At 36.0% G+C, this 15,370-nt stretch overlaps 1 protein-coding gene across 30 annotated transcripts in view; it reads left to right on the top strand.

Moving 5' to 3' along the window:
* RIMS1 (regulating synaptic membrane exocytosis 1) overlaps positions 1–15,370 on the top strand; it is a 521,220-nt gene that overhangs the window by 70,684 nt on the left and 435,166 nt on the right. For 29 of the 30 annotated variants that reach the window (XM_017871382.1, XM_017871368.1, XM_017871376.1 and 26 more), the window contains exon 2: positions 14,673–14,753. The exons of the other annotated variant lie outside the window; for it this stretch is intronic. In XM_017871382.1, the coding sequence (XP_017726871.1) occupies positions 14,673–14,753 (81 nt within the window). The remainder of the gene's footprint in view (positions 1–14,672; positions 14,754–15,370) is intronic. 30 annotated transcript variants of the gene reach the window in all.

Here is a 15,370-nt window from a genome sequence, read left to right as displayed (position 1 = left end):
AATTCATCTTGATGCAAAATTTTCCTACATGAACCTATTTCTTAGCTTTAACTATATTTACATTTATCCTTCTGATTCCAACATGGTATAAAGAAGTAAATTATTTTCTTTGAAAAAGTGTATTAATTATTTGACTTCCATAGTTGTTTATTAGAATGATTGCTTTCCAAAGCACATTAAATTATATTCTACTGGCATGAAGGATGACATATGCTTAAATTAGTAGAATTTTGACTTTTTCGAGTCTATTAGTAATTTTTTTCTTGTATTTTTTACTTTTTTATTGAAATATAACTTATAAAATAAAATGCACAGATCTGAAGTTTCTAGTCTGATTAGTGTTCACATTTGTATGAACTGTGTTACCACAATCCAAACCAAGCTATAAAACATCACAATACCACACCTAAGTGTGTACGCACACACACATACACACGCATGCACACACACCTAGAGGCAACCACTTTCTGATTCTTGTCATCATTGATTACTTTTTGCCTATTCTTAGACTTTATAAAAATTGAATTATATAGTAAGAACTCTTGTGTCTGGCTTCTTTGCTCTAAAAGTATTTGAAATACATCCATATCATTGCATATGTTAAAATATATTTTATTCTGTGAATATGCCATTTTTTTTCAGTTAGTTATTCTATTGATGGACACCTGGATTATCAGTAATTTTAAGCTATTATGAATAAGACTGCTATGAACATTCTATGGACTTTTTTTTGTGTGTGTGTGAGACTGAGTCTCGTTGTGTCACCCAGGCTGGAGTGCAGTGGCGTGATCTCAGCTCACTGCAACCTCTGCCTCCCAGGTTCAAGCAATTCTCCTGCCTCAGCCTCCTGAGTAGCTGGGTTTACAGGCACCAGCCACCATGCTTGGCTAACTTGTATTTTTAGTAGGAACGGGGTTTCACCATGTTGGCCAGGCTGGTCTTGAACTCCTGACCTCAGGTGATCCTCCCATCTCAGCCTCCCAAAGTGCTGGGATTACAGGCATGAGTCACCATGCTCAACCTATGAACATTCTGGTACAAATCATTTTGTAGACCTATATTTTTATTTCTCTTGGGTAAATATTGAGAAATCAATTCCTAAGTCATAAGATAGGTTGCTTTGTTATTGATTTATAGTAATTCTTTATGTATTCTGGATTCAAGTCCTATCTATGTACATATATGTAATGTACATGTATATGTACATAGGTACCTAATTATAAATAATTTATATTTAAGATATGTAATGCAAATATTTCCTCTGTGTCTAGGAGTGCATATTTATAATTTTATTAGTGTCTTTTGGGGAAAATTATTAGGATTCTGGTAAAGTTTAGTATTTAAATTTTTACTGTTAAGAAAAGATCAGTAATTCTTAAGTACTTTGTGTCAAAACTAAAATATTACTTCTAAAGTAAGGGGGTTGTTTTGAGTTACATAGCAGCAAACTATGGGTGATTTGAATTGATAAAGACAGTGTCACATTTACTGTTTCTTGCCAATGTTTTAATTGGCTAATTTACTACTGTAAGAGGAAAAGGCAGAAAAGTTTTTCAATAAGGTAATTATGTAGTTTTAGAGACAATGTCTCACAAAATTCCTCTATAGGTAAAAGAAGATATAGTTATTTGCCTAAAAAAATACATATATGAAATGTATGTATAAACAGTAAAAATGTTTAATTTGTAATATTTCCACTCTACTGTTAGCATGATATATGTAGTCTTCTTACTGCAAGGATTAAATTTTCCCACATATCTAATTTAGGAAATACAGAAGTACTTTAGGATTTTAAGATTGTTGTATTGTTAGATTTTAATCTTTCTCTTTCTTTCTCTCTTTCTTTCCACAATTCTATTTTTCTTCTCTCGACAGGATTTCACATAAGGCATTAATATAATATAAATTGAAACTTACAGCCAAGAAAAAATTGATATTATAAACATGTTTGCTATGTAAACAGAGTTATTATAGTAAACTTTAAATTTTGCTCTGAGCTTCCTTTGATCCCCATCCAAAACAAATCATGATAAACATTTGCAATCTAAGAAGAATATCATTTTTCTTGGTGTTAGATTTTGAAAAATAATAATGTGGAGTTTATTAGAATGGAATCAAACTGATGTAATAGTCAGCGACTTCACCACTATTTTACAGTAAAGACAGAAACCGACTCATGCAGCTATTTCTTGTATCGACCTCTCATAAAAGATGAAGGCATAACATTAGAATGCAGTTCAGGGAAAGCTCTTTTATGACGGACTATGATAATGTGGTCCAAGTTATGGAGTCCTCTTGTGGTTTAGCTTCCTCTAAGGAAAGGACTCATTTCATCTAGTTGAGTGAATGAATGGCTCATTCTTCAACAGCAGTTCCCAAACACCTGCCTGAACACACTAGAGTCACCCAGGAGAGCTAATAATATGAAAATTTCTGAGCCCAAATCCCAGGTCTGTAGGTCCAAGCTGGGACCCAAAGAAGTCTTCCCTTTAAAAGCTTCTTTAGATATTTCTGATGGATAGCCAGGTTTGGAAGCCATTCATAGATAATTTGCCCTGAATTTCATTTCTGTCAGTTGGTCTTTTCATATGGCCTGGTTATTAGAGAGGGTTGTAAAATCTGCGTTTGTATTGGACCTAGAGTAAAAATATTGCAAAACAAAGGGAGTCAACTTTTAAGAAAGTTATTAACCAAAAACTTCTCTAGAGTAGTTAGGTATCTGGAATATATGCTTAGGGAGAGATAGTTGATGGACTGGTGAAAAACAGAAGTGAAGAGAGGATAAAGGGGAAACAGGACCACTCAATTTAAATATATGCAGAGATGTTCTTTTAGAAAAGCAACAAACTTACTCTATACAGCTTTTGAAGAGCAAAGTTATAGGAGTGATGTATGAAAGTTACATAAAGGCAGATTTCAGTAAGCATTTTAAAAATAATATTCCAATAGTAAGGAATTTTTAACATTAGAGTTAGATATCCCAAGGCTGATGAATTCTCTGTAGTTTTAGGTTTGCCTACAGTAGAATGCATGAATGCTAACGAACAAGTTAATGGCTTTGACAAAAGTGGTGACAGATTTCAGTCTTAGAGTTTGAAACACTCTGATATTTTTCTATATACATGAATCTATAAATAAGTACATGCAAAGTAAATGCCAGGGTTAATTAGAACTCTGGAAGTGACACTGAAGAGCAAGATGAATATTAGTTATACGTGATAATATAATTAAAATTATTTTACAACCCTCAAGAACACTAAATGACGTGACAGTGTATATACATATTAAAAGTATAATAAACTAAAATTTTATTATATAAAATAAATATGTTTTATATTTAACATTTTAGGGTCAAAAGAGTCAGCCTTTATTATGTTATTAATTCAAGATTCCTATGCTTGATCTTGTTATTTTATCTATATTTGGATATAATTACATTTTAATTAAAAATTAATTTAAGCAACTTCAAGGAAATAAAATGGTTTAGTAATAAAGTAAGAGTTCAGCTTGTGAATCTAATGCTGTGGCAACTTACACAGGGCAGAGCTGTGTAAAGGCTTTATCAAGATGTTGTTATTTAACCTGCTTACCACATAGAGTTGCTGTGAGGAACAAATGAGTTAATGCATACAAAGAGCTTAAACAAGTCCCTATCATAAGTGCTCAATAAATGTAAGTTATTATTATTGCTACTGTTGATGAATAGAATGACTTGTTTTTGGTTGGTGATCATAACATTTGTCATGGTACGTGGCACAGAGCAGGTTTCCTGTATTAGTTCATTGATTACATTCAATCACTATGTAAAGATTCAATGTCATAATCATCAGGGTTTCCCAGTGAAGCTGTGGAGCACACTAGCATTTCATGTATTTCCAATGTAGACATTTCTTGAATGTTTTCCCAGTAGTTGGACTGTTGCTATTAAACAAATTCTCTTATGCTTATATAAGAACGCATGTTTCCTGAAGAAGTTGGTGGTGGATAAATGAGAGTACATAGCCTGAACTTATTTCTGGAGTTCATTACATTTGAGTTTTGAAAGGACTAAAAATTAAAGGAATGGGAGAAGGGGTCAGGTAATTTGAGCTAAAAAAAGTAGAATATGGAAGGGAGATCAAAGTGACAAAATGATGTTCTAAAAATGTGACGTAGATTTAGCTGACTTAGGTAATAAACTATATTAGGAATTATGAATTTTTGGTAGATACAGATTTAATACATGACAGGTAATGGGAGGTGAAGTCTTGAAATGACAATTCAGGAATAATTAGCTCAGGTGAGGCCACAAAAATGACAGCCCTATCAGGTCAAGGAGGAAAGCAGATGTCTTGGAGCATGTTCACCTTTGTCAGTGAGGAGTAAGAAATCCTATTTGCTAGATTAACTTTTCAATGCCGTACTATTCATCCATATTTTCCTAAATGTTTGCTCATATGTCCATCCATTTGGATGAAGGGGATGAAAAAGTTATTTACAAGATTTATTTGCTTTTCTCACTCTACATGCAAAAGACAGAGAAAGAAGCAATCATATTCCAGTATTAAAGTTGCCATGTAAGTGTCAAATTGATTTGGTTTCCTTTTTTTTTTTTTGGTCATATTTTAGGAAAAAGAGGCCCATGACCTCTTGACAAAATAAAGAAATATTCATTCACAATGGAAAATGAAAGGTGTATATTTCTCATATGGCACTTAAATATTTTTCCAAAAGTAAAAGCCCATGTAATAACACATTTTCATATCTAATTAGCTCCAGTTTTCTCTAACTTTGTAGGCAGGTGAATCAGTTGAAAAAATAGTTACAATTAATTGAAAGTAGTGCCTGAAATGGTTCATTAATACTTTTCCAAGTTTCATTTTCCCATTTTATTTTAGCTATTTAAAATCCACTTAAATCCCACCAAGGAAGAACCATTGTGGGACCTCTCAGTAGATATGTATTTAGCTATTGGGCTCCCAGATGAGGGAGGAAAATTAATGCTTTGTGGAGAAAAGACATACTTAGATACATAGAAGTACCTAAAAAACATTATTCAAAGAGCTGTGGTTTTGTGATACAAATAGAAAACAGAAAACTCTTAGTTGTAAAATAGCTCTGGCAATTATCCTTACAAATGGCATCAATTTCCCCCTCTGCTACCAAATTTCATTTTTTTTATCCTGAACATTTAAAGTGTGGACAACCATTATCTGATAACTATCTCTTACTCTTTTACAACATTGCAGTAGGCAAGGGGATGTGAATTAAAGACTAATGCTTGGAACTCGAAATATTCTATTGTAATTTTGTGGCTCCTGCTGCAGCTTGAGTGACAATGAAATAATTTATTTGCTCAACACAAAACACTTCACAGATATCAGGTAATTTTGAAATGATGAACTGTGCTTCTAAGAAGAAACTATGGTATTTCACAAATAAATTTTGTAATTTGGGTGGCATTACCCTTTTTTTTAACTCAGAAAGCACCAGTGATAATATATGATATGTGACTATGTGACATGACCAAAAGCATGTGGGATTCGGAGCATGGTTCCAGGCCCACTTTAGGCGCCAGAAATCTTAGCTGGTGTTATTAACTGTTGTTTTCCTGTCTTCTTGTTATTTGCTTTTCATATCTAAATAGGTTTACATTTCTTGACATTCATCTTGTTTTGCTGAAGTGATTTTTCAAGTTAATTAAGACCATTTTTAGTTATTTGCCTGTCTTTGAGAAAGTTAATATACCTGTTTAAGTTGATCTTATTGCTTACTGAACAGTCTCTCACCTCTCTCTCAATGAAGTTAGTGATTGTTTCTTACGATGGAGAGACTACACACAGCCTGGCTTGGGACAAAGCCAGCAGGTGAGACTAGTGGTTTTCAATTGGGCTGTAAGACATAAATTAGCTGTGAGGGATGTTGGAATTCTTTACTAGTAGAAATGGAAATACTAAAAGCTATGAACAATTTCATCTTTAAGATAACCTATGTTAGTTCCAAGATTATTCCTGTAATACTGTCATTCTCACTTTTTGATCAATATGGTTTCTTTAGTGGAAAGGAAAATGACCGGGACTTTTGTTTATACAACTGAAGCCCATGATGATGTTTCACACAGAAGCACCTTCTGTCATGGGTCATGGAACAAAACAGGCTGAATCTATGGATCCAGATTATGTTTCCTACCTTGCTGGAGATATTAGACGTCCTTGTAGTTTTTCTCATGTCCTCTCTAATTACTGCAGATTGTCATTCCCAAATTAGTTTTCTTTTTTTAAAAAAACTCACTCTAAATCTAAACGACTATCCCTTCTAAGCAGGCTTCAGATGTGTTTACCTAAATATTCAAGTAGACATGGGTTAGTGAGAAAGAAAGAAAGAGAGTTAGCTAGAGTTAGAAGCCTGGCAGAGTCTGCCCCACCCAGGCCTGCCCAACAGTGCTTCCTGTAGAGAAGCTGAGTACTCAAGAAAAAATGAAAAAAATTTTTTTTTTTTTACATCCAACAAGCCAAAGAGGAAATTGCCAATTTCTTTCTGCAGAAGACATAGTGACCCCACTAAATAGTGAAAACATAACTATTAGTGAATGATAGGTGGGAAGAGAGAGTCCTCTCAGATGTCTCCCCTCTTCCTCACCTCTAGTACAGGTACAGGTGGGAAAGAAGTATCGAGCCAAAGTTTCTGCCTTTAGGAACTGAGTTGGAAATACGTGAAGGGATAGAGAAATAATTTTCATTCTCTAAACCTTTCCAAAATGAATCTAATGCAGCATTGTCCTGCATGGATCTTTCTGGGAGAAAATGGAGATGGCCATTATGGTCAAATGAAAGGTGACATTTTGAGAAATAATTCCCTATGTGTTTATTTCATGTAATCCCTGTTTACCTCCTCAGCAACTTTGTTTCCTCACCAAACTCTTCTCTTCTTCTCTCCCTCTTCCCCTTTCTCACCCTACCACTTGCTTCCACTTCCCCTTCTCTCTTCTCTTTCTGTATCTTTAACTTCTCCCTTTCCCATGGGTAATCACTTACCTAGAATTATACCCGTAAGTAAAAAAAGACCATCTTCCCTTCATTATACCCTCTTTTCTCAGTTTGGCTTTCATCTATGCTTGTAGCAATTATCTTCATTCTCTCTTTATTTTCACATCAACCTACTTCTCAGCCCACTGCAGTTCCACTTGAGCTTCACCTCTTTCTCCTTCTGGAGAGTTCAAAGCATGATTTCAGACCTCATCTTATTTGATACCTCCTTCTGATACACTGACTATTGCTTCCTCTTCTGGAAATTCCTTACTTCTCGGTGGATAGGTTTTGTTTTGTTCTGTTATCATATGGAATGAACAGGTTTTCCTTTGCAGGTTTAGTGGCAGGAAATTTCTGGCATTCTAAGTTTTTCTAAAGTTATGTTGGATTTGCAGGCAGCACATGGTTTTTGGAGAATGAATACAGGTTAGTAAGTAGAAAAAAAAACAAATAGGAGAATGAATATGTAGGGAATTGGTAGCAGATATAAATCCATAAGTAAGTAAAGTAAGTATAACATTTTAAGAATTGCTGGATGGAGAAATAAACTGATTGTGTTAACCGAAAATAATAGCTTGAGTAAAAAGAGGTTAATGGGACATGTTGCCAAAATATTGGAAACAATATGAGAAACTTATAGAATCAAGCCTGTTTGTATTCTGGAGATCTAAAGGATGATAACGGGGTGGATTTCAATGATTAAGAAGACCAGAGACTTGACTTCTTACCTATTATTTTATTTTCTTATCAGTCTTTGAAAAATTTGATTTCCAAAACTTAAAATCTCCCATTAATCTCTGTAGTGAATCTTTAGTTTGTTATCACCTTTATTTTAGAATCCTGGCCTTTTCATATTGTTTTGTGAATAATTTCCTGGTCTCTTCAGGGGAAGGTCAACATTTCTCATCACTAACTGTGAAAAATGGCCAGCTGGTTTCTCTTGTCTTATAATTAGGAACCTACTTCACCTATCTTCCATACCTTTTGAAAGTGAAAACTACTCATAAACTCCTGAATCTTCCCTGAATGCACCCTGGTGGTGTAACAGGACCTGATGGTTTGCGATTAGTATATCTAGCTTTTTGAAATGTCAACATTCACTTTTCCCTTCTGGTGTAGAATTTTCACTGTTCCATCTTCATCTTATGGGTAACAGTCATCGTGCTCATTTGTTCACTGATAATTGACATGAATATACAAATTTATATATAAAATGAGTTTTAAAATAATATTCTTCAGCTTTTCCTCTTTTAGGATTTGTGAATGGAAATGAGGTCACTTTTAAAGACCTTCTTTAAAATATATATTTGAAGATTTTTCATCAATTGTGTTCTACTTGTCTTGCAAATGAATCTTTTGTCTTTTCACCTTTCTTTCTTTTTTTTTTTTTTTTATAGAAACCCTTTCTCTATGTACCAGATAATTTGTCTTGAATTTCACATTTTGCAGTATTCCAGTTTTGCCATTGATCTTAAGGTCACTTTACCCTTCTAGTTTAGCCAGCTCAATATTCTGATGTCACCATTGTTCTGCTGTTATGTAATATTTCATGAATATGATCTGGTAATACTAGAATAATATTTAAAGGACACTGAATCATGTAGGATGATTTGAATACTTTCAGAAATATACCTATATCAGGAAATCAATGATATCGAAACATGTCTGAGGATGCTGGACTCTGTAACTTCATAGTTGATGTTTATCAGTTTCCATTCATCTTTTAAGTATTAAAGACAGATGGCTACCTGGAATGGTGGAAAGCATGTTAGTTTTAATACCAAACCAACCTTGATTAAAATCCTGACTTCTTACGGTATCAACATTTGCCATTTATCATTGGAAAAATAATTTAATCTCTTAGATCCGTAGTTTCTTCATCAGCCAAGTAGGAGAATCATATCCCCCCACAGGGTGGTATGAAGAATACGTGAGATGTGCTGTGGGTATTTTGGTACATGATAGGTATCAAATAAATAGAAGTTCTTCTTATTTTCCTACCCTCTTCAGAAAAAATCAGAAAAAAAGGATGAATTTTCTCTCTTTACTATTAAGAAATTTCCCCATATATAATTACTTTAGTGTTTTATTTGATAAAATATTGGTACACCAGATGTTAAATAGTATTTCACTGGTTCAAAGCAGTAATTGTATATTAAAGAGTCCTTTCCACTACATAAGTCATATTCTATGAAATACTCTTTTTTTTGTTCAGAAAGAGAGTGAACCATACTCAAACCATATGAACACAAATTTAGTGAAGTTAGTCAAATCATAAAACTTGTTGGTCATTTATATTTTATAAATATTGTATAGAAACTTGCTATGACAAAAACTATTACCTAGACTCTGTTTTAAATCACTGTATTTTACCATATTAAATTAGTTACTCAAGATTGAAATCCATAGATTTTCATTCTTTGTATCTTCTTTATTCATTGTACAAATACGTGGTGAGTTGCTATCACACGTAAGACACTGTTCTAGGCTCTTGGCATATGTCAATGATCCAAACAGAAAAAGATCTCTGATCTTGAAAAGTTCATATTTCAGCAGTAGGAGACAGTACATCTCAGAAAGTAGTAGAGCAACGTGAAGCGTGCATGGAAATACTTGGATGTGGTGAGGGGGGCAGATTGTAGTAGTAAGTAGGGTAATTAGAGTAGGAACCATCAAAAACTTGACAATTGAGCAAAAACTTTAAAGAAGTGAGGGGTTTAGTCATACCAGTATTGGGAAGAGCTATCCAGACAGAAAGAAAGGTTGGTGCAGAAATCTCAAGGCAGGAAAGGTAGATGCAGGGAGTAGTGCTGGGAGTTCTGATGCTATGCTAAGGACTCAGGCACTTCCTTGTGAGTAAAATAGGGAACTATTGGGTAAAGGTGGCAGTACCTAATTTATATTTCAAAAGAATCACTTTGGCTGTTGTGTTGAGAATAGACTCCAGGAGGAGAACAATAGTAAATGCTGGGTGACCAGTTAAAAATCTATGATGAGAATTCAAATGAAAGACAATATTGGCTCAGGACAGGGTGACAATAGTGGAGGGGTTGATAAGTGGTCAATTTCTGCACAAATTTAGAAAATACATCCAGTCTGGTAGATAGGACACAGGATGTGAGCGAAAACAAGAAATCAAGTCTAAAGTTTTTCACCTGAACAGCTGGAGAAACATAGTTATGATCAGCCAAGGTGGAGATGGCTGCTGGAGGATCAAGTTTGGGGGAAAAAGAGATGAAAAGTTCCATTTTGGAAATGCTGATTTTGAGAGGTCTATTAAATACCCAAGTAAAAATGTCAGGAGGCAGTTAGATGTCTGACTGGAGCTAAGAAGAGAGAATCAGGCAGGAAATAGGAATTTTGCATGGATTTGGGGTACTTTATGGTTAATGTCATGTTGATGAATGGCATGAAGCACTGAATGGGGAGTGTAGAAGGAAAGGTGGCCAGCTACAGAGTCCCTGAAGTCTCTTCTTGTCTGTTTCTCGGTACTTTTAATCAGTGATCAGCAAATCAGAAAATTGTATATTTGAAAAACATTTCATTTTGTCAATCTTACATTATCTTAACTGCTCCTAAGGTCTCTTAGGACCAATGTGGACTACTACAATAACACTTGGGAAGTAGACACAAACACATGTATTTCCCCAACACTGTTTGGAGATAATTGTCTCCATTTATTATAGGAAAATTCAAAAACCATAACATCGAGAACAGAAATGTAAACGTGCTATAGTCTACTATTGGGCCGCTTCCTGCACAGTAACTAGTTTCCTGACATTAGTCATGAAAGAGAAAACCATTTAAAGTTCAAATTCAGATAAAGATGAACATAAAATAGTGGTGTTTTTTTGGGAGGGAGGGTAGAGGGTAGTGATTGCAGGCACCAAAATGGAAAGTCAAAAGAGAGAAGGTAATTATGTAAATTGTGTTTCTTGAAGGCATTTAGAATTTTTAATTCACATACTCTAAGTATCTGAAAGCACATTTAGTTCCTGTTTGGAGAGATGAAAGCCTTGCCATAGCTTCATCTGCAGGCTTGTGGCAATGTTAGTCTCTCCCGTGTGTACGTGCACTGAAGAGTGGAAGTGGCTGAGTGGGCAGTTGGCAACCATTCATCGCATTGATTGCAGCCATTCATAAAACCCAGCAGCGCTGAGGGTGGAGTCAGGAGGAGCATTCCCCTGAGGCGGTTGCAGAATGTCTTATTTGCATAAATCTTCAGTGATGCTTCAATGATGAGGAAATGCTCACATTCAGTTAGAAGACTGTGGAAGAGCCCCAATCTGATAAAACTGAGTCATTAAAGACTTTGCAAAGAATAAGAGGTCAAACCCTTTGAATTCCTAGTCCCTCCATCCGTGGTAATTCTGGGAAGTCAGCGTTGTGGCAGCGTTTGTGGTCTCCTTATGTCTGGCTGAAGGAGTGAATTACACACGGAGACAAACACCTTAAAAGCTACAACATACTGAAATATCATTGTTGTGTTTCTTAAAGTATGGGGGGTTTATATTATTATACCGAGTCTAATGCATAGGAGATAGTGGAAATTGCTGAGGTTACACAGTTTCCATACGTTACAACTGTCAAAACTGTTAAGGTTTTATCCCTCCAAACTGGTGCAATTTAATTATAATTTTAAAGAAATGGTAATCTACACAAGCAAAAATCTTGTGAGTATACTTCTGATGTGTCTTACTCTGAGTGTAGGGTACTTTCTTCCTTTTCTTTCTTATATCTAGAAAAAATTTCGGCTAAAAAAAAGTCAAATTAGAAAATGCAGGAATATCTATTGCTATGATTTAGAAGCCCCCGAAATTGGGTAAATAATTAGCAACCTGAAACAATTAGTTTCCTCCCTTTAAAACACAGATTCAGTAGCTAGCTGCTTTGCTCTAGTCTTGAATATTTGTCCTGTGGCCAGGATATATCCTATTATGGAAAATGTGTTGTTTTCCTGTTTTATTCAAATTAATTCTAAATATGTTGCTTTTGAATACTAATGTGTTTATTTTTATTATTCAATAAAACTTTAAAGTTCAAAACATTGAATGAAATTTTTATCAGAAAGATTCTATAACATACATAGACAGAAACAGTATATCAACTTGTAATTTTAAACCAAAACCATTGGGACTTGAAATTACACAAGAATTTTCTTACAAAGATAGGGCCCTTTTAAAATTGTTATTTTATTTTATTTTTTTGTTTGAGCTGGAGTCTCGCTGTGTAGCCCAGGCTGGAGTGCAGTGGCACGATCTCAGCTCATTGCAACCTTTTTGCCTCCCGGATTCAAGCAGTTCTCCTGCCGCTGCCTTCTGAGTAGCTGGGACTGCAGGCATGCACCACACACCCAGCTAAATTTTGTATTTTTTTAGTAAAGATGGGGTTTCACCATGTTGGCCAGCCTGGTCTCAAACTCCTGACCTCAACTGATCCACTGGCCTTAGCCTTCCAAAGTGATGTATTACAGGCGTGAGCCACCACGCCCAGCAGATAGGGCCTTTTAGTCAGAAAAAAAAAAAAAAAAGTTTGCTTACAAACCTACCTTTAGTGTTGCTTAATACCTTATATTTGTTAGAAAATAGTTACTTCAGCACATATTTTTAAAAAACTATTAAGTAGTAGATTTGTTTTCTTTGAGAGCTTCGTCTGAATACCTATGACTTGAGGGGAAAAAAAGAGATGAATTAAGATTTCTCATAGATTTAATTCTTTAGCATTTTTCCAAGTTGGTGATATTTCAGATTTTTTCACAAATCAGTGCGTGTAGATTAAAAACGCTGCGGCCGGGCGCGGTGACTCCCGCCTGTAATCCCAGCACTTTGGGAGGCCGAGGCGGGTGGATCACGAGGTCAAGAGACCGAGACATCCTGGCTAGCACAGTGAAACACCGTCTCTACTAAAAATACAAAAAATTAACCAGGCCTGGTGGTGGGCGCCTGTAGTCCCAGCTACTGAGGAGGCTGAGGCAGGAGAATGACGCGGAACCCGGGAGGCAGAGTTTGCAGTGAGTGGAGATCATGCCACTGCACTCCAGCCTAGGCGACAGGGTGAGACTCCGTCTCAAAAAAAAAAAAAAAAAAAAAAAAAAAATGCATATGTGAGAATTGCTAAAGATTTTTGAATGCTATAAAGTTTAACTTGCTGGACTTTTTAGCTTGTGTAAGTTTGATTAAAATTTCAGAGCTCAGAAATCCTAGGACATTACACTTCCCTAGCAACTGCCTTCCTGAATGTTTTAAAGGCTGATGCATGTTTGGCCTTCTTTCACGACACTGGGGAAAGAACACAAGGCTTTGTGGTTCCTGTGGATGTCGTTGACTCACATCTCTTGACCAATTCATTAAAGGTTTAGCATCAACTCTTGATGAACACCACTTTTTAAAATTTTTATCCCAAAGGGGAGGTGTGTTGAGGCTTTGAAATGGCACCGTTTCCTTTTCTTGTCACGTTACATATTGATTTGGAAGTCTTACTGACCTTGTTTGGAATGAGCAGTGTGTGTGTGCACGTTTCTGTGCGTTGTGTCCATGTTTTCCTGTATCATTTCTTTCAGAAGTGGAGAAATTTGCCATGCAGCTTTAAGCTCTGGGAAAAGAGTTTATCTACCACTGCTTCACCAGCGATCCACTTCTGGAATAACATGACTGGCCTTAAATATGAGCAGGGTAGTCAAATCTCCAAGAAGCCTCCATGAAAGCTCTTAAGAACCAGATTCATATTTGAAGCCTTCTGGATCCTAAGGGGCATTCCATTTAGCAAAGACTAAGATGTGAGGTCTAAGTTTTATAACCAAGCCTTCTCTATTCAAAGCTATGTTTATTTTAAAGCTTTTGAGGAGAAGGAATATCTGAGCCATCCATGTTCATCCTCAGAGGGAGGTGTTTTCTGATTTCTGCCAATAAATGTCACCAGTGCTCTGTAAGCCCTGTTTACATGAAAGTGGGAATATCTCTTCCTGCTGCCCTTTGGAGCTTTGTTATATTGTCTACCATCTACATTTATTTTGTGATGGATGACTTATGGCACAAAGACATTTAATTACTTTGTTTCACATTTTGGAGTATCCTTTCTTATTTTACACACACATACACACACACACACACACACTTTATATATGAACCTTGTCTTTGATCTCTTCCTCCCTCTTAGCATGAGGAAATTTTGAACAAGGGGGCTGCCTTGAGGCCTCTCAGATCTTTTTGCACGAACAAAGACCTGTGTGGTGATTCATGGTGTGAAACAAAAGTCCGTATTTTTTAGTAAAATAGCAAAAGCCACAGAATATCCTGCTCAAAATTTAACATATCAACGCAACAGCTGTTCCTATTTTTAAGCTTTCAGACATCTTCATATGGTCACACCAAAGCTTTCAGTAGCTTTTCTGCTATGGGAAAAGCTGCTGACAATCATGTTATTGATGCTAAAAGGAAAGTCAAATACAGAGGCTAGCACAGATTTTATTTGGGTATAATTGAGCTTTTGGAAGCCTGTGTCAAAGATTTCCAACTCCAAAGGCTTTGCTGGGGCCCCAAGGTTAATATTGAAGGGGCTTGCAAAGACTTTCCCTTAGATTGTTTTTCAGTACCTTGTTTAATTTCTAGATATGTTCTACCCTTTTTATAATTAATAGTGCGTTGTGCTGTCTATCATGCGCCCCAGGTGTGTTGTCAGGGACATGGCGAAGCCTGCTGCCTGCAAAACACCAAGAAATGCTGAAAACCAGCCCCACCAACCTTCACCGTGAGTATGGCATTGGTTTTATTGACTGAAAATGTCGTCTCTTACGCAGATCATGGTTACAGATTTATTCACATTGCATGTGAGAGTAGATACTGTGGCTGCTCTTGTATATGTAATAAAAAGGCTACTGTTGAATTAGATGCAATTAGCTGAGCTCTGGATTTAATATTTGTGTTAAGTGATGTTTCTAATACCATATTGAAAGGATTAAACTAGTTGGAGGAAAGGGACAGTTTTCTTAGGGCTCTAAAGTGACAGCAGTTCTTTTCTTGTTTGTTTGATTGTTTTAGATTTGGAATGCATATGAGCTGGAACATAATACCTCAGGGAAGTAGGGAGGCAAGGTACAGACAGGCTGCCAAGTAGGGGCTAGTGTGTTTAAGGGAAATGCATAGATAGTCCATTATCTAACCTTCAAGATATATTATTTAAAGGTAACTGACAATTTTTAAAAGTGGATTGTCAGCTGGGCGCAGTGGCTCATGCCTGTAATCCCAGCACTTTGGGAGGCCAAGGTGGGTGGATCACCTGAGGTGTGGAGTTTGGGACCAGCCTGGCCAACATGGTGAAACCCCATCTGTACTAAAAACACAAAAATTAGCTGGGCGAGGTGGTGG

This window comes from Rhinopithecus bieti, unplaced genomic scaffold (assembly GCF_001698545.2).
Source record: "Rhinopithecus bieti isolate Rb0 unplaced genomic scaffold, ASM169854v2 scaffold_4709, whole genome shotgun sequence".
NCBI classification, from domain to species: Eukaryota; Metazoa; Chordata; class Mammalia; order Primates; family Cercopithecidae; genus Rhinopithecus; species Rhinopithecus bieti.
The sequence above is the reverse complement of the archived record's forward strand: the minus strand, read 5'-3'. Positions and strand labels throughout refer to the sequence as shown.